The sequence below is a fragment of the Bubalus kerabau genome, chromosome 1, assembly GCF_029407905.1.
Source record: "Bubalus kerabau isolate K-KA32 ecotype Philippines breed swamp buffalo chromosome 1, PCC_UOA_SB_1v2, whole genome shotgun sequence".
Lineage (NCBI taxonomy): Eukaryota > Metazoa > Chordata > Mammalia > Artiodactyla > Bovidae > Bubalus > Bubalus kerabau.
The window spans coordinates 172,463,885-172,483,488 of NC_073624.1; the positions used below are offsets into that span (position 1 = coordinate 172,463,885).

General features: G+C 50.1%; 1 protein-coding gene across 2 annotated transcripts; it reads right to left on the reverse strand.

The window, feature by feature from the left end:
* Window positions 1-273: 273 nt before the first annotated feature.
* On the reverse strand, window positions 274-18,193 carry ARF1 (ADP ribosylation factor 1). Of its 2 annotated transcripts, none has more exons than XM_055539934.1 (5): window positions 18,038-18,193; window positions 2,149-2,333; window positions 1,964-2,074; window positions 1,751-1,875; window positions 274-1,595 (listed from the first exon to the last, which is right to left on the reverse strand). In XM_055539934.1, exons 2-5 carry the CDS (start codon window positions 2,294-2,296, stop codon window positions 1,434-1,436), a joined length of 546 nt encoding a protein of 181 aa, XP_055395909.1. In that variant the 5' UTR covers window positions 2,297-2,333; window positions 18,038-18,193; the 3' UTR covers window positions 274-1,433. The 2 variants fall into 2 exon arrangements, with proteins under 2 accessions (XP_055395909.1, XP_055395911.1); XM_055539936.1 differs by lacking the exon at window positions 18,038-18,193 and adding an exon at window positions 2,915-3,041.
* Window positions 18,194-19,604: the final 1,411 nt, after the last annotated feature.

The following is a 19,604-nucleotide window of genomic DNA, read 5'->3' on the forward strand; positions in this document are numbered from 1 at the left end:
CCTCTCATGACTGGGCACTGCAAAGCCTGGGACCAGGGGGCTGGACTGCCAGCAATGAGACCAATGAGGTGGTTACCACCAGGGCACTGGGACAAACTCACACCCGACCACGGCAAAGTGAAGGTGGGGGCGTGGGCAGGGAAGGGATGGGCAGAGCGAGAATGGGGCAGGGCAGAGCAATGCGGCCCTCACTAAGTGAGCAGAAAGTGGCTGTTCTTGCCCAGCTCCCAGAGGGCAGGCTGTCAGGGGCACCCAAACACAGGAGAGCCATGAAATAGTTAAGAGATTTTATTCTAATAGCTGTAATTACAGTGCTTGTTTGTCGAAATGAAAACTGAAAACAAGTATACAAAACAGTTGATTACTAATTGTGTACTGAAAGCAGTAAGAGGTTCCACGACACCAAATAAACCAGCTCTGAGGTTTTCCCCAAGATAAAGTTTAACAGCTCCAGCTTCTTCAGTGTTTATCAAAATACAAAAGAAAGAAGTAGAGGTTATCATCTTCAATGGCAAATCTGGCCCTTGCAGGCTGAGGGGGTGAAAGCACATGTGGACAGGGGCTCTGAGGGGCTGGGGCTCCAGGATGACCACCCGCACGCCTGCTGGTGAGACCCCAGAGAGCCCGGAGCAGGCAAGCAAGGGGGCTGCAGGGCTCCCGCTCCAGCCAGGGCGCCCCAACCAAAGTGCCCATGCTGACCCGAGAAAAGCCCGGGGCTCTTCCAAGGGCTCTGAGAACGGTGGCTGCAGCCTCCACCCCATCTCCTGGGCGGCCATGTATGCACAAATACAAGCACAAACGCTATGGGGTGTGGGAGGACCCGAGACAGAGCAAATCACAGGGACCCTATTGTGACCATGCAGAATGGATATCATGGCTGGTTCTGCCCCGTTTCATGTTCCCAACGGGAAACAGACCACCGGTGGACTGGACTCAGGCCGTTACCGCAGAACCTACATTAGGCACATTTCTCCCTTCTGTGTGTTCAAGTGTTCTCCTTATTTTGTATTTGTAACTATTTTAAAAAATGCACTGAGTTTGGGTTAAAAACCAACCACCAAAATGGATCTCAACACAGATCTAAAGCCCAGAGGAGGAGTATTGGGCTCGTCTGACACACAACTCCTGGATGACCCGTGTGCCTAAAATCCCTTCTCAGTACTAAACAGTGGGTTGATTTTCTTTTTACAATAAAAAAAGCTGAGTAATATTGCATAGGAGTACCAGAAACTGCCTCATTGGGAACAAAAACTATTTACATTAAATAAAAACCCAGTTGCAGGCTGCGTCTGCACATTTACAGCATGGTGAAGCACACTGTGACCGACCATGGAGACAGCTTCTGGCACTCACACCACAGGGGCACGTTTGCCACATGAGAGTAAAGCGAGGGTAGAAGGAGGGAGTGAGAGGGGAGGAGAGAGGATTACAGCTCATTTCTGGTTCCGGAGCTGATTGGACAGCCAGTCCAGTCCCTCGTAAAGCCCGTCCCCACTGGTGGCACAGGTGGCCTGAATGTACCAGTTCCTGTGGCGCAGAGAGTGCAGGCCCAGCTTGTCCGTGATCTCGGCCGCGTTCATGGCATTAGGGAGGTCCTGGGGGCGGCAGCACAGCAGGCGTGGGTCAGGGGGGCTGCACGGAGCCCTTTCCACCTGCCCCGGGGCCCCACCCCGTTCAGACCTCCAGCCCTGAGAGGCTGGCTGCCTGACGTGCACCCCCACCGGCACACAGGGTGTTCAGTCACACGTACCTGTTTGTTAGCAAACACGAGCAGAACGGCGTCCCTGAGCTCGTCTTCTGCCAACATCCTCATGAGCTCCTCACGGGCCTCATTCACGCGCTCTCTGTCATTGCTGTCAACCACAAAGATGAGGCCTGCAGAGGGGACGGTGAGCGTGACTGCAGGCACCGGGACAGCCCGAGCCCCACTCCCGAGGGGTGTGACGGGGTAGCTCACTCTTACCTTGTGTGTTTTGAAAGTAGTGGCGCCACAGAGGCCGGATCTTGTCCTGGCCGCCCACGTCCCACACAGTGAAGCTGATGTTCTTGTACTCCACGGTCTCCACGTTGAAGCCTGCAGGACACCTGGGTGAGCCTATCCCCAGAGCCACCACCACCTCCCAGCCTCCCAAGGCCCAGCGTCCTCACCAATAGTGGGAATGGTGGTCACAATTTCACCCAGCTTCAGTTTGTACAGGATGGTGGTCTTTCCCGCAGCATCTAGGCCCACCATGAGAATGCGCATTTCTTTTTTGCCAAAAAGGCCCTTGAAGAGGTTTGCAAAGATATTCCCCATGCTGCAGACCGGTGGGGCCAACACTGGCCAGAGAAACCTGCAGGAACAAGGAGTCCTGGGGTCTTTTTCTGTGCTGCCCAGGGTCAGGCAAGCAGGAGCAGCTCAGAGACCGCTCACCCAGAGCCAGGCTGAGGCAGCTCCTCCTATCTCAGAAGCTGATGAAATTCTGGTTCCTATCCAAAAGAACACAGTCCTGCCCACCTACCTCTTGAGCCTCTAAATCACTCTTACAAGGCAGTATATGGGAATCTTAGAACAAGACTGACTGGAATTTGAAGCTGCTGCTGCTGCTGCTAAGTCGCTTCAGTCGTGTCCGACTCTGTGCAACTCCATAGACGGCAGCCCACCAGGCTCTACCATCCCTGGGATTCTCCAGGCAAGAACACTGGAGTGGGTTGCCATTTCCTTCTCCAATGCATGAAAGTGAAAAGTGAAAGTGAAGTCACTCAGTCGTGTCTGACTCTTCGCGACCCTATGGACCACAGCCTACCAGGCTCCTCCATCCATGGGATTCTCCAGGCAAGAGTACTGGAGTGGGGTGCCATTGCCTTCTCCTGGAATTTGAAGCAGCTGCTACCATTATCTGAGGAACTTACCCAAGGCCTTAGGGCAACTTACCTTTAAGTCCTTCAACTTGCCACTCTGGGGTGCAGTAGTGTGGCTTTCAAATGAATGCTAGATTCTCCATCATCTAATGCAGAGTTCTTCAAGGGGCCAGAAACAACCATATCAAGGCCCTACCATGTCTTCCAACTGCCCTAAGTCTCAATGAAGCAGAGTTCAATGGTAAGACAACTAACACCTGAGAACCTAGGAGGGCCCTGGCCGAGACCAAGAGCCACTGCCTCCTAACAAGCTGAGCGCTCAGCACACCCTGCAGGCAGGACTGGGTGAGTGAGAACACCCAGGACTCAAGAGCAGCACACCAGGGTATTCAGTCCAAGGGTGAGCCCACAGCACGGCCATGTTAGGGAGCACTTTCCCAAGAGCTGTGGTCTGCACTGGTCAGAGAGGCGGCCTGTGTGGTGCAGCCACAAGTGTTCGGTGTCTGCCCCGCCCCCACCCCGGCTCTCCTCACTCTGCAGAGCAGACTGGGAGCAGCCACTGAGCTGACTGGACCCAAGGTCAGAGCCCAGGCCCCGACACCCAGACCTGCAGGAAGGGATAAGTGATCACAGAGGAAGGGATCTCCTGTACTGTAAGACCCACATATGGCCTCTCAACAGTCAGTACATTCATCCTTCAACTGTTTTATTTCCAAACAGGGCTTTAGGAAAAAACAGTCCCTTTCTCAAATGCTTAGGAATCAGATGAAGTCAAGCTGTGGAGGGCTGAGCAGCCTTCAGCTAGGCAGATTCTGTGTGAGTGTTGACAGAAAACCCAATGAACCACAGAGAGCTTCTAAGCTGATGGGAGATGCTCACACCTGATCACTGGGAGAGTGCTGGTGGAAGCTATTGTCAAGGTTGGGAAGGAGCCTTGCCCTGCATACCTAACCCCCCAGAAGTAACTATGAGCTCCCCAGTGTTTGAACTTTGGATGGACACTGCTTGGGTAACAGGCCAGTCCCATGGAGGACGCAGATATGGGCCTGCCCCAGGCACTCCCCACTCCATTCCACTTAGGGGGTGTGCCCCAGATCCCCACCACCCCACGTCAACTCTGATGACAGGCTCACATGGAGCTGCCAGGTCTCCATCGTAAGTTCCTTTCTGCCTTAGTCATTTGGGGACTATGCACATGTTCCGCTCCTCATCCAAGGTCCACCCTCTAGTTTCAGCATTCTGACATTTCCTGGCCGAATTACTGCCCTGAGGACTGTCAAATGGTGGTTCTCTATGGAGTCATTCCTTCCAGCTTTAGTCAGACTTCTACCCAAGGGACCACCATTCTCTTCTCCACATCCTGATCCGGTGTGAACTCAGGAACTCTTGAGTCTGCTCAGTGGGTCAGACCACCACTCCACTGTGACCTAGGTGCTCCAATGGTCTTGGGGGCATCCAGCGGAGCCCCTTCTAGCAGGCTTCAGTGCTCTGTCAACGTTTTAAAATTCTTTTTGGTTTTGAATAATATTACCTATTTATAAAATTAAAATTTAAAAAGATCTTTACTATGGTATTTCCTTTTCGGCAGACAACCACTTTTCCTAAATATATAGAGGATGATAAATTATGGAAAACAGAATGAACGCATATTTATCTCAGCGTATTTCTGAAGTCACTACCAATAAAGACGTAAAAGTGATGACTGACTCAAAAGGACACAGAGAAGGTACAATTCTGGGACCCTGACCAAGCACTCATCCTCAGCCCTGCAGGAGAGCCAGGCGACCTTTTTGGAGCAACTGAACCAGGGGTCCTGACTCTGCTCTCCAGTCAGAGGAGGGCACAGGGTGCACTGTTCTGGAAACAGAGGAATATGGCGAGATCAACAGGGAGGCACACTGCCCCCTCAGACCTGCACACGAGACTTGGAGGCCTCGAGGCCAGGACTTAACTCTTACACCTGGAGGCCCCCAAACATCCATGCCCCTATCTCCCTGTAAGAAGCCCCCAATGGAACTGACTGAAACAAAGAATTTGGAGAGAAGCAAAACAGAAGAGAATTTAAAAGAAAAGTAAACAAACAGAACCCCCAAGCCACACACAGCCCTGGCACCAACGTGGTAGGGATCTGGCGCCCATAGAACAAGAACAGGGCGTTAGTACAGACATGGCAAAGCTCACAGCCAAAGTGAAAAAGACCCACACACACAAGAAGCTCAAAACAGGGAAACTGGGAGCAACGTAAAAGACCAACATCTACCTTGGGTTGGTGGTGACTTTTTAGAGACAGCACCAAAGACATGATCCCATGAAACAAAGAGTGGCCATTGTGAAAACAGTTTGGAGGTTTCTTACAAAACACTCTGAACATGAAACTCAGCCCTCATGCTCCCACAGTGGCTGCAAACGAGCAACCACCAGACACCTGCACGCTGCTGTTCACAAGTCTTACTCATGACTGCCACAGTCTGGAAGCAACCATGATGTCTTTCAGTAGGTGAATGGATAAACTGTTGTGTGGTAAATCCAAACAACAGAATGTTATTCAACACTAAAAGAAAAGTGCTAATACACAGATAAATGTATATTATTATTACAGTATAAATGTGCATTAAGTGACAGAAGCCAATCTAAGAATACTATACAGTGTATGATTCCAACTGCGTGACATTCTGGAAAAGACAACTGTGGAGAGAGTAAACAGATCCCTTCCATGGCTCTGAGGGGTTGGGAGGGAGTGAGGACGAGCAGGTCGAGCACAGGGCATTCTCAGGGCAGTGAGACTATTCTGTGTGATACGACAGTGGCTGACACACGTCACGATGCGTCTGTCCAAAGCCAGAGAACACAGGACACCGAGAGTGAGCCCTAAGATAACTCTGGGTTCTGAATGACGGTGTGCCAATGCAGGCTCATCAGCTGTAGCGAATGCGCACTCCAGCGGGGACATAGTGAGGAAGGCTGTGTGTTTCCCTCAATTATGTGGCGAACCTAAAACTGTTTCCTGCAAAGAAAGACACAAACACTGCTTTCCACCTGCAGTTCTGTGTCAACGAAGTATGGGCTCAGTGAAAGGGCAGGACAAAGAGGTCACAAGTGCAAAGTGTCCCACCAGCCTTGTCTCCAGGTCGTCACAGGCAAGGGCAACACTCCCCGCCCCCGCCCAAGGTGACAGAGGACGGCCTGAACAGCAGCCGGCCCAGGAAGGAGAGCTCCAGGAAAAGAGGAACACATTACCTGTGTGATTTAAACACGGGGCTTGGCAATGCTAAGGGAATTGGGAAAAAATTATGACATACACCCAGAAAAAAAACCCAAGGATGAAAATGAAGTCATTTTAAGATTTCTTAAGGGAAAACATAATAAGCCAGTCACCACTTGACTCAGCAGTGAATAATATTTATTTAGTCGTGATACTTTGACTGGCACTCCTGGGTACTGGGAAGCCAAGGACAGAACTTGTGGTCTCAAGGGCCAACCCTCAGTGTCCAAAGCTGACATACTTAGAGACAGTATTGGCACCCTACTCAGAACAGTAAGGCATGAAAGGCTATCCCTGTGAAGCAAGCTGGAAGACTGCTGTCTACATTTGTTTTAGCATTAAGTTCATACAAACTGACAGAGAAACCTGGGCACTAGGAGTGAAACCGTTTTCTATGCTTCCCCAGCCCCCACATGGCACTGATGGAGCACTCCAGGAGAACCGGGCCCAGCAGCAAGCCCACACCGCAGGTCAGCCTGAAGATGCAGCCAGCCACAGCCGCAGCAGGCCAGGGGCCTCCGCTCCCTCCCACCCAGCCCGGCGTGTCTGCCCACTCACGGTCCCTGGCCTGCCTCGGCCCTGCAGTCGGCTGAGCCCTAATTATCAATCTGGTCCCTTTCCTCCACACAATTTTTCAACTTACCCAACTCCTGCAGCCCCAAAGGGAAAGTGGGCCATATATTTTGGTGGCTGAACCTAGATGGGGATGAGCAGAACTCTGGGCTTCCCTGGTGGCTCAATGGTAAAGAATCTGCCTGCGAGATGTAGGTTTGATCCCTGGGTCAAGAAGATGCCCTGGAGGAGGGCATGGCAACCCACTCCAATATTCTTGCCTGGAGAATCCCATGGATGGAGGAGTCTGGCGGGCTACAGTCCACAGAGTGGCAAAGAGTCAGACACGACTGAAGTGACTGAGCACACAGCACAGGAACTCCAGGAGACACTACACACAGCACCTCCCGCTATACAAGCCATCTGTCTATATCCGCCCTGCACCTGGTCCAGGGGCCCTGTCAGCTCCTGATCTAACGCAGTATGTGTCGCAGTGGAAAGGCTCAACGGTGACCACAAGAGTTGTTCTGTGGCCTCTCCATACAGGTTCTAACGTTTAGGACATCCAGCCTAAGCCTGTTTCACCCTTTCCTCCACCAGGATCCTTTGCACTCAGGCCAAAACCTGTTTTTCAGGTTCATGGTAATGATCGTATTTGTAAGCAGTGAAGACATTAGCACTTCCCTGCACCTGCCTGAGTTTGCACCTTTGTGCTGGCTCATAAAAAGAGTAACAAAACATCATCTCTTTCCTGAGACAGAAAGCTCTGAGCAGATGCAGCCCCTTAAGAACATTTTTTTCCTTTTTCTGGTTAGGACCAGAAACAAGACTGGGTGGCGGTTCAACACTATAGCAAAGAACAGGACACAACTGGCTGGCCACGTTCCTGTCCGCAAAGGTCTACCAGGCTACAGGCCAAGGCCAAGCAAGACGCCACCCAGGAAAGCCAGGAGAGGGGGGGAACGTAGCTGTGAGTTCACGCCTGTTCCACGCCAGTAAATGAATCCAGAGAGACTGGTTTACAGCTGTTCAAGAGAAATATGGATCTCCACGACCTCTACCTGTGCCCGCTGCATCTCCTAACAAATCTCAGAGGATTCGGGATGAGCGAGGGAAACCCTCCCCTGCAGAGCTGTGCAGCTTTCTTCTGCAGAAGGAAAATCTGTCACATTTTCTGAAATGGCTAGGAGCTGGTTTATTTAATAGAATCTCTGTAACAATGGATATCAAGATAACCCAAACTACTGAGAATCATTAAGAAGAATAAATCACTAACCTAGAGCATGGCTTGGGAAATGCAAGTGTGACCCAGGAAGGCAAAATAAATAAATAAATAAATAAATAAACCCACATGTTTTCTATTCTGTGCTTCAGACCGGGACAGGCTGCTCTGGTCCCTCTGTAAATAAGAGATCACATGGGCCTCCCCCACTCAAATGAACAAGCTAGGTGACATCAGAGCTTTTTTTCATTTCATTTTATTTTTGGGGGGGAGTTTATTAGGTGTAAGTACAGCTCAACAGTTCATAATGTCAGTTTTAATACCTAATTTGAGAAAAAATAATAAAGTGAAGATCTTCCCGAGGAATTGATAAACATTATAAAACATTTTAACTGTTTCATTTATTCTTTTAGCAGAATGAATGTGCTTAGATGATCAACCATTCAAAAGCCTAATTCATCTCTGACGTGTAGGATTTAATTTTAAAGGGGAAGGTCCCCTACTTTCATAAGCGATATGACCACATATTACTATCTGCTACAAACTGACTTTTGTATATCAACTTGGGGTTCCAGCACATCAACTAAATACAGCCTTAAGGCACTACTCTACTAGTCCAGCACTCCACTTCTGTAGCTCTGACATTTTTCTGCAACTGAGTAGAACACCACATACTGTCACTATTTTATAAAAATTAGTGTAAGAAAACTGAACATCCCAATACTAATGATAGGTAGCTATGCCTTACAGGCCTAACACAACTCTGACAAAGCCAAGGATCAAGAACAAGTTCAGAGGAAGAATATTCAGACTGAGACACTCAGAGGATATAATTAGGTTGACTGAACTGTATTATACTCAGGTGTACAAAATAACGATCTGATATGTGTATTTATTGTGAAATGATCACCACACAAAGTTTAGTTAACTTTTGTTTCCCCATACAGTCACTCTTTTTTCTTTGTGATGAGAACTTTTAAGATTTCCTCTCTTAGCAACTTCCAGCTATGCAACACAGTATGGCGAATTACAGTCACCATGTTGTACCTTACATTCCACGGTTTATCTATCCTTATAACCAGAAGTTTGTATCTTTTGACCACCTTCACCCGTTTCACCTACCTTGACTCTGAACTTTGAATACAAAGAAAAATAATAAATGAAAGAACATGCAAAAACATTCTAGAACAGTGTAATTCTCGTCTGTATCTAAAGGTGAGCTCCCATGAGACTGATTTTTGTTTTTCACAACAGAAATTTCAGGACGTTTTGCAGGAATCAATCAATTAGACACTAGACCTGGTCTCTATGCAGCAGTCACCCCCAGTTCTGGCCCCTAAAGAAGGATGAGTGCCAGAAACCCAAAGGCTAGTTCAGTGACACTGGAGGGCTGGTCTCCAGTTGCCCTGCAAGTTGCCTCCCAAAGCTGAAGGAGGGGATTTCCGGTCAGGTCTGATTCTCAGGAGGAGCAATCAGTGAAATTCAATTTACATCCCTCACTGCCAGCTTAAGATTCAAGGTGAAATTCTTAAAATGACACCAAGAAATAAGCTTCATTCATGAAGAGAGCTCTTGGTATACACTAACGTGAACACTCAACAGCCACTGTCCAGTGTCTAATGGAGCAAGCACACTAAACCACAGGCAAACACTGAAACAGCGTAACTGCAATTAACCCTACTTTTCAATAACTGCAGAAGTCAAAGCAGTAACTGATGAACATATTTAGGTTTTGCAGTTCCTTCTCATCCACAGTCTTTAAGTTTTATTTTACTACTTTTTAAAAAAACCATAACTATCCTCAAAGTCCATTACCAAAGACACTTAGATTGACCTGAAATCTACAGAGGAGACCAAATAACCAGATGATCTAGCCCAAATGAAAACAATATCCACGTAGGACCCCTGAACACAAATGTCACATGGCCCTCACCTGGGGTGAAACAAGGAGTGGGTGAGCCCTCCAAGTAGAGGCTTCGCGCAGATGCCCCGTCAGAAGCCTCTCTCACAGCTCTGTGCGTTTGTCTGGGCAGCAGACGCTGGCTGCTCCTTGCTATTTCTTCTCCTGGATTTGTCCCTGAGCTCGAGGCCTTCTGGGGTAAACCTACATTCCTAGTGCCTGGCAGCTACACAGGACCATCTGAGTATGCTGTCTGTGGGATGCAATGGCTTTGCAGGTCCTGCAGACCGGTGCTGGGCACCTGGGCCCTCCACGACGGAGCAGCCGGCACCATGGACCCTAACGTGCATTCATATTTTAGGAGTCTGGGCACATATACCCTGACTCCAAACACACTTAGTCTGAAGAAGTTGTTTAATCAAAAGACCCAAAACACAAATTTGCATCAACCTCACAACATTAAGTTCCCTGGTGGCTCAGAGGGTAAAGCGTCTGCCTGCAATGCAGGAGACCAGGGTTCGATCCCTAGGTCGGGAAGATCCCCTGGAGAAGGAAATGGCAACCCACTCCAGCACTCTTGCATGGGAAATCCCATGGACTGAGAAGCCTGGTGAGCTACAGTCCATGGGGTTGCAAAGAGTCGGACATGACTGAGCGACATCACTCACTTCACAACATTAAAATGTGCAACAGGGACTTCCTTTGGTGGTCCAGTGGTTAAGAATCGGTCTTCCAATGCAGGAGACTTGAGTTTGAACTCTAGTCAGGGAATTAAGGTATTACGTGCTGCAGGGCAACTAAGCCTGCGCACCACAACGAAGGATCCCACAAGCTGCAATGAAGACCCCACACAGCCAAATAAATATTAAAAAAAAAGAAGACGTATAACAAATTAAACAGAAAATGCAGGAAACAAAGCAACTTATGACTAAAATAAAGCAGGATATGAGAAACTACAGGCCACTCCACACCACCTGTGCTGTGCTAAGTCACTTCGGTCGTGTCCGACTCTTCGCAACCCCATGAACTGTAGCATGCCAGGCTCCTTCCTCCACCTATGGATTCTCCAGGCAAGGATACTGGAGTGGTGGTCAGGCCCTCCTCCAGAGGATCTTCCCCTAAACCACCTAGACACCCTGAAGAGCGCCCTACCACTAACTCCTTACTAATTCTGCACATTGGCAATCCTTTGTTCAGACCTTAGCTGTGCTCCCAGTCCCCTCTTCACACCGATCTCCATGTCATGCCCGTCAAGCCCTTCACCCAACCTCTGAAGGCGAGTTCAGATGCCACCTTCCACGAGAAAAAGTCCTTTCCTTTCTACAGTTTTCAGTGCGCGCTCAGCACAGGGTGGGGAGAGTCACCACACTCATGGTGAGGAGCAGCTGTGTGACGAGTGCAGCTCTGGGCACAGAAGCTCCAGACTCAGAGACTAACCGACAGATGTGAAACACGAGCGCGACAGTGACATGCGCACCCTCCCAGCCTCACCTCAACGGTAAACGCTGTCAAACGTCAAAAGACTGACCCACAGCTCCACTGGGGCCCAAAGCGTTAGCGTGTGCACGCGAGGGCATGCACGCGCGCGCACACACACATATCTCCAGCTGCTGAAGTCTCAGTCCCCATGATCCTGACAGAAAAAGCAGGCACATCTGTCAAACAGCACAATCCTGTGTTTTAGTTCTAGAAGTGAGAATGAGAAAGAGATGGCAGTTCAGGATTCTGTCGTGAAATAACTCACATTAATTGCTTTCGCCACTCTACTCTAATTATGTCGTCACCACAGATGTGAAGCCTCTGTGGTTTCTGTTCTGGGGTCTTCTCAGAAAGGCCGCCCGCACCTGCGGTGCAGACACAGGACCCTCTCCAGGCACGAGGGCAGGGCTCTAGGGAAGCCAGTGTTGCTGAGACCCTTTCCACACCCTTGAAGAAAAAGGGAAGTGCAACCAACTATTAGCTTGTCCAAGTGCCCAGTTCTTCTTCCCCAAAGTTTCTCAGAGTGGCAGGTGTCCCCCACCCCCAGGCTTTTTCAGAACAAGAAAACTTTGTGAACGACTAAAGTGATTAACGGAGCTGCAAAGAGTTGGACATGACTGAGCAACTGAACTGAAAATGATTAAATCAATCTCCAAAACTTGATTTTTGCCTGCAGAGAACTTTCATTTTGAAAACAAAATGTAAAAAAGATCACAGTCCTACCTCTTTTTCTGAGAGATGGACTTCCCAGAGGACAGAAAACAGGGGAGAGCAGCAATGAGTCAGAGTCTGTTTGATCCTCTACCTCTGACGCCCCCTGCCAGACCCGCCTTCCTGAGACCCCTGTTAGAAGCACCCAGAGATGCTGCACCAGCTCAGGGCACTCAGGACACCCTCACTGGTCTTGCCTGGGAGGCCGATGTGACTGGGTGAACTTCTCATTGGCCCAAACAGCCAAAGCAACCCTCTCAGTTGGCCTCTTCCTACTCTGCTCACATTTTAAACTGGGGGCAGCCCTGGACTCAGGGAAATTCCATTCACATACCTGCTCCTGCCAGCCTCTGCTTAAAACCTCCCAGCGGTCCCTGGCGCCCCTCTCAGGTGACCAGAGGTCCCACCAGTCCAAGACTCGGTGTCTTGTACTTTCACTCACTAGCACTGCCCCTGTCCAGCCATTCAGTCCCAGAGGAATGCAACCCCCTATATGGCACCCCAGCTGAACCTTCATCTCCAGACTTATCTCCTATTTCCCCCTCAATTCATGGATCTCCCATCAAAATCTAATCCTCAAATATAAAAGGACCCTCTCTTTCCCACTTTAATCCTGTGCAACTTCCTCCCAGTTCCTCAAACCCAAACCTCAGAGATACCCACAATCCCACCCTGTCTCTCTCACCCCCAAATCTGTTCACTGGCAAGTCCCATCATCTCTTTTTTCGAAAGGTGCTTCCCCGTCACTGTCTGCCTGTGCCTGGTCCTGGCCACCTGATCTCCCGCCCTCTGACATTCCCAAAGCCTGTAGCTTTCACTCCACAAGGTGTTCTCGATGCCAGCAAGAGGGGACTATTAGGAAAGATGAGACCAAATTCAGGTTCCTTAAAAAGATCAGGGCCAACACTCCACGCATTTCACAGCATCACCTCTACCACTCAGAAGGAAGCCAGGAGACAATACAACCAACATACTCACTGGACTGCAAAAAACCCACACTGCCCCAACTAAAATGTAACTGGGAAATGAAAGCCAGTGTCGTATGATAAAACATGACCTTCAATACTGGTCATGACCCCAAGTTCAAGGAAGGCAGGCAGAGAACCGCCTAATGAAGACTGCCACAAATGCAGCAGCATCTCAGACACTCAAGGCCTGGTGTGTCCACAAGCTTTTTTTTCCTCCCCCACCTGGAAACAGAGAACAACTCTTAGTACGATTCTGCAAAGAACCAAATACAATCACCCTTAATTTACAAGGTAGTTTCATTCCTTGAGAATTCACAACATCTATTAAAACCAAGGGCTTCCCTGGAGGCTCAGATGGTAAAGAATCTGCCTGTAATGCAGGAGACCCAGGTTCAATCCCTGGGTTGGGAAGATTCCCCTGGAGAAGGGAATGGCAACCCACCCCAGTATTCTTGCCTGGGAAATCCCATGGACAGAGGAGCCTGGCGGGCTATAGTTCATGGGGTCACAATAAGTCGGACACGCCTGAGCGACTCACACCTAGAGTTAAAACCATACACACACAAGTTGACTCTGCACATGAACAGAATTAGGTTTAAGAAATAAACAGCTTTTTCCCCTACATGAAAGTCATGCAGAATGCATCCTTGCTTCAGTACTGCCTCCCATCTTTGACAGAACCCAAAATCATCCCACACATTTCCAAAATACCCTTTCTGTGGGGCTTCCCCTTCAAGGACCACTGGCACACACCAGCAGGCTTCCCTCCCCTCCTCTGCTCCTAGCAAGTCTCCAAAACCACTAAGCGCACTCCCAGCTAAGGGCCTCTGTTGCTGTTTTCCCCTGCAAGGGAGAAGCTTCCTGTTTCTTCCCAAGACCCACAGGAGCCCCTCCTTCACACCTCTGCTCACGTGACACTCCTCCCCGTCCCTCCGGACAGGCCTGACTAGCTACACTCAGCGCCCACTGCTCCCTCCGGCCCCGTGGGCCTGCTTTCCCATTCCACTCTCTGCCGCCGCCCTCCGCCTTCCACCCAGCCCTCACCCACCTTCCCTCACTCATCTCCCTATCTCTACTTGTCTTTCTCCACTGGCCACCTCCCTGGGCACCCAAGAGATTCACAGACAAGGAGAGGAGAAAAGAATCATAAAAGAATATTTAAGGGGTTTAAGAATTAAAAAATAGATTAATCACACATGTTTTTCTAAAAAATTAGTCTGTCAGAAAAAAAAAAACCTATGAAGTCAACGATGACTCTCACACTGGTGTAAAAGTACCCGTGAGTGTGCTGGAACCCGACCATCTCTCTGACACTCCAGTGAGGAGGAAACACGAGACACAGTTAGCTACTCAGGGCAGACGCATGCAGCTCAGGAATGCTCAATGCCACGGAAGGGGCGTGAACACAATCTGCTTCCTAAACCTGCCCTGGGGTACCTGCAACTAGTGACTAAGAATACACCTGATCTCCTCAGGAATTTGCAAGACCTCTATCACTTTGATGAAGAGAAATGTTAAAAACTATAATTATTTTAAGCAAAGTTACATCACCAGAATTGACAAGATACTATAATAGATTCAATGAATTAGGAACTGCATGCTCATCTACAGATAATAGAAAACTCCACAGGAAAATATACTCTTCATAGCAATTTTTAAAGATATCCTTTATTCTGAAACCTGTGCTCAAAATGCTGGCACATCTAACTTTGCCTTTATTCCTACTTTGCACATATGAGTTTAGACAGAATCTTGAAATTGTTTTCTTGGCCATTTGTCCCTATGTCAAACCGACAGGATACTTAAAACTTCATGCCAAAAAATTTCCAGGGCCTCAGAGACCTAGCACCACTCAACTTTCTGTTTAGCGCCCACATGTAGCACTGCAAACATAATCCGACGTACAATACAAACTGAAAGATGCTGGCTATCTTACATATGACTTGCTCTTTGGAGACAAATTCTACTAACTTGCTAGCATCCTTTAGAGAACAAAAACTTAGTAAATTCTGAAAACATTAATTAATGTTTCTAAAATATACTCTACATTTTTAACTTCTGGAAATGTGCGTGGATCATAACTGGGGCTTTGTTAATTTACACTGTATACTAACAGTCACCTCTGTCACTTCAGGTGTGTAAAAATGTTTGCCTCCTAAAGAGAATCACTCCCAAGTGCTGTGTGTGTAAAAATCTGCCTGCCTTCTATGTTTTCTGTCTCTTTTAGTCAGTGAGAAGTCCTATTCTTCCCTTCCTGTTTGCCGATGACAGGCTGCCCAGCTCAGTCTCCAACATATGCAAAAATCAGGAAACATGGGTCTGTTAGGAATATTGAAGTTACCTCCTGCAACAGACAGCTTCACTATTTCTACCTACTCATATAAGGAAGCTTATGTGAAAGAACTGGGTGAGGGCCTAACAGACTCTCCCATGAATAAGGAGCTTTGATGTGTTTGTGTTAAATTCTGCCACATTTTTTCTAGCTAATCAGGCCATCTGATCCATCTAAGAATGCTGAAGTACCTTCCAGAATAGTGTTACAGCTGTATAGCTATAACAGGTGCTATATTTTAAAGTATTTTTAACAATCACAAAAGGATAAGGATGAAGTACTCCCCTCACCTTGGCTCACACTCTGAAATTAACCAACCCACCTTGCTCACACACACACATTCCCAAGCCCTCCTTTACTTGTCAGCAGGAAGCATTACACCCAACCCACTGTTAGGTCAAAAACATTTCCACAAGACCACTTCAGATGGTGCTAGGAGGACATTTCTAATACCACCCACATCAATGAGGAGCACACAGATCACAAAAGAGGTTAGGTTCTTGCCTAATTTTAAGATCCCAAATGAAAGGAATTTTTCATGTTTCTTTTCCAACCTCTGACAGATGCCCATTTTACTTCCTTCATTCTCCTAATCCTACAAAGGTTGGAAGGTCAAAGGGGAGACTATGGAATGCTGTGCATAGAGACAGTTCTAAGTGGTATAGGAAGCACAGGCTATCCTCAGTAAGTGATCACAATCCTCAGGAGAGCTACAGAAATGCTCGGTGAGCCTGACCTGTAATCAAGAGCAGATTTAAATTCAAGTATCAAGGCAACACCCAATTTGAAGAACTTAAAGAAAATTGATTCAACTCTCTCAAACCAAGTTAATATACTATTTATGAACTTGCACAAGGGTTTCCCCCACTTTGTTAGGTTTATTCCTAAGGCCACTTGACCATGGAGATCAACTCGAGGGTCCATACTAAATTTTACTAAAGTCAAAGAAAAGTCAAGGTGTACCCTGTTGGTAGTTTCAAGCCTGTAGTGATCTTTGGAAAAGGTGGCTTAGCAGGTCTGAACGGCCCCTTCACATTGCGCAAGAGGCAAAGCAATAGCTAAACCACACAATTTAAAAAACCAGAACTGTGAGAAGCACAGAACCAGTTTTTGCTTTCTAACTTTCTTACAATGATAAGCAGGCAGCATGTGAGCCAGCTATCATGCAAACCAACTATTTTAAATCTTTCTGAAGTAGCAATTTTGAATACTTGTATCTGAAGTTAGCCATCACAGGAAACAGATTTGTAATGCCCAAGTGACAAGGATTTGTTTTCAACAGGACATTCCCAGTGAAGAGACGCATTACATTCTACCCATTAACTAGAGAAAACCTTTATGGGAGGAAAACAGCACACAGAGTGGCCATATTTGTGACAAACACACACACTCAATTGCTCATAATCCTGGGCTCAGCAACACCAAGCATTCAAAGTTCTTCCAGTTTGGGCTCCTCATGATGGCTTCTGAAAACTCCCAAGGACACAGCACACGCCATGGCATCTCACACTCCTTCAGACACTCTGCCAAAAACGCAAGAGCAACCATGCAAACAGCCAGCAGGGGAGAAAAAAAAAAACAAAAACGCTGACCACTAGTTCTGAAACAAGACCAAGAGCTGACTACTCCAACCCCAACTACATCAGTTACGACTACATCAGTTACACAGTTCTCAACAGTGACTTCCGGGGACACCCAAAGCGTTTGAATTGCCCGTCTCCTGCCAGTGATTTCTTGTGCAATTTCGCTAGAAGCAGCAACTTGGTGTTCTGTTGAACGCTCAAAAGTGCTCAACTGGTTAACTAATATTTTAAGTACTCTGAAATTAATTGCCAAGCCTTATTAACAAAGCTACTGTTCCACCGTCCGTAACTGTTTGGACTGGAAAGCGTTAGGACGCTCTGCTAGGGAGGCTGCCTCAACTCCGGCCAGGTCGCGTTCTATAGGTAGGTTAAAGATTCACCAGCTCGGAAGTGTATTCTAATCCATGCCAAAGGCACCCAGGAAGCAATCCCGGGGTTGCAGCAATCTTGGATAAAGGAGCCCTACGAAGCCGTAGGCGCGTCCATCGAGGGCTTCCTGGGCCATAGGCGCTCCTACTCAGACCCAAGCGCCACAGCATGCGCCTAGGAACCCGGGGCTCCGCCCGGCCTCGCCGGCTGTGTCCTCGGAACAAACAGGAACTGGGCTCAAACCCTGGCCATCGTGTGACCTTGGCCATGTCCCGGGCTGCGGGCCTCAGTTTCCTGGTCCTTGCGACCCCGAGACAGGAGGCCTCGAAGGCGGAGCAAGAAGCTGGGCTTCCTGGAGAGCCCGCGTTGCGGGCCGGACTTCCGGGAGCTCGCCCCGGCCACTCTGGGGGGCTTGGTGGGAGGGTGGCCAGACAGACCCCCTCCCCGGCCCCGACTCAGCCCCCGCCCCAGCTCGGCCCCGACTCGACCCCCATCCCAGCCTAGACCCCTGGCCCCGCATTCCGCACCCACCCTGCCCCGCCCCGCCTCGGTCCCCAGCCCAGCCTGAAGCCCCAGCCCGGCCTAGTCTCGCCTCAACCCCCGGCCTCTATTCTACCCTGGGCCCGCCGGGCCTTGGCTCCCCACCTCGACTCCGCCTCGCCTCGGCCCCCGGCCCGGCCTCACCTCGGCTCTCACCTCGCCCCTCGCCCGGCCTGGCCTCACCTTGGCCCCTGTCTCGGCCCTCACCGCCCCGGCTCAGTCTCGCGCCGGGCCTCAACTCGGCCCCCGCCCCCGCCTCGGCCCCAGCCCAGCCTCACCCTCGGCGGCCGCGGCGCAGATGCTGCTCGGAGGCAGGCGTTGGTTTCGCTCCCACAAGATGGCGGCTCTGACGGCGGCCACGTCAGTGCCTGCTGCCGCGGGGGACGCTGGGGAACGGGGCAGTACCCCCCGCAGTCCCACCCACTCGCCCTTTGCTGTGCGCACGCGCAGACTCTGTGCGGGAGGTAGGGACAGGACCTTGGGTAGGCGACGTCTCGCTCACCGCTGCGCTTGCGCGCGCCCCCGGCGTCCCCAGCGCGCCTAGCCCAGGCAGAGTCCGGCTGCGCCTGCGTGCGCCTGTCGGTGATCTGCCAGGGGGTGAGTTGTCAAGCCCATTTGGCAGATGCAGAGACTGAGTCCCAGGCGGTCCCTGCGGTTCCGGGGCGGCGGTTCTGGGTGCCAACTCCCCTCTCCAGCCTCAGCCCCGGTGACCGCAGGGACACACGCTGTCCTGTGCGCGGTCGTGGAGCGACCTGGAGAAGCAAGAGTCAAGATCAAATGGAGAAGGCATCTAGTAGCACGGGTGGAGCAAGTACCTGGGCAGGGAACAGTGCTGCCCTGGGGTGCCACCTGAGCGGGATCCAGGTGACACAGGGGAGCCCCTCCTCTGGGAAGCCTCCCTAAGCTGATCAGAAGGGAGAGGGGGTCTACTGTGGTTGCTCTCCACATTCTCCAGGCTCGGGCCTTACTGTGGCCCCCTGCTTGGGAGCTCACTGTGGCCTGCCGACGTGAGCCCCGTACCATCACTCCACTCCTGCGCTACTTGAACTCTCTCCTGTACTATCCTCCAGCTGCTGTGATGGGAGACATAGGTGAGATTGCTGGGGCAGCCTTCACTCACTATCTTGCATGTTGTGGAGAGCACGAAGCAGGTCATCACCTGGGCCTTGGTCTAGGGGTCTGCCTCTTGGTCCAGGGACCTCTCTCCTGTACTCCCCACCTACCCACTCCTCTTGGGGCCTCCTTACAGCGCCGGGGTGGCTGGGACCTCACCAGCTCTCCCTGGGGCTGCCCACTACCCCCCAGGCAGCCCTCCTGCACCAAACACTGATGACCTCCTCTTCCAAGAGGCTGAGGGCCCTAGATCTTGGGAGCCAGACGCTTGCTTTGAGCTGCAGCCTCCCCCAGCCCTCATCATTTATGGAAGACCTAGCCTGTGCTCCACACCTCACCTTCTGCCTCCTCATTGCTGTAAACACATCACAGTGCTCACTCATCGTGCCCTCAGGGTTTTGTGTCTCCAGAGAGGGGCACAGAACCTTCTGGTGCTACTGGCTCTTTTCCCTAGAGAACTGACCCACAACTGCTGCTACTGCTAAGTCGCTTCAGTCGTGTCCGACTCTGTGCGACCCCATAGACGGCAGCCCACCAGCCTCCCCCGTCCCTGGGATTCTCCAGGCAAGAACACTGGAGTGGGTTGCCATTTCCTTCTCCAATGCATGAAAGTGAAAAGTGAAAGTGAAGTCGCTCAGTCGTGTCCGACTCTTAGCGACCCCGTGGACTGCAGCCTACTAGGCTCCTCCATCCATGGGATTTTCCAGGCAATAGTACTGGAGTGGGGTGCCA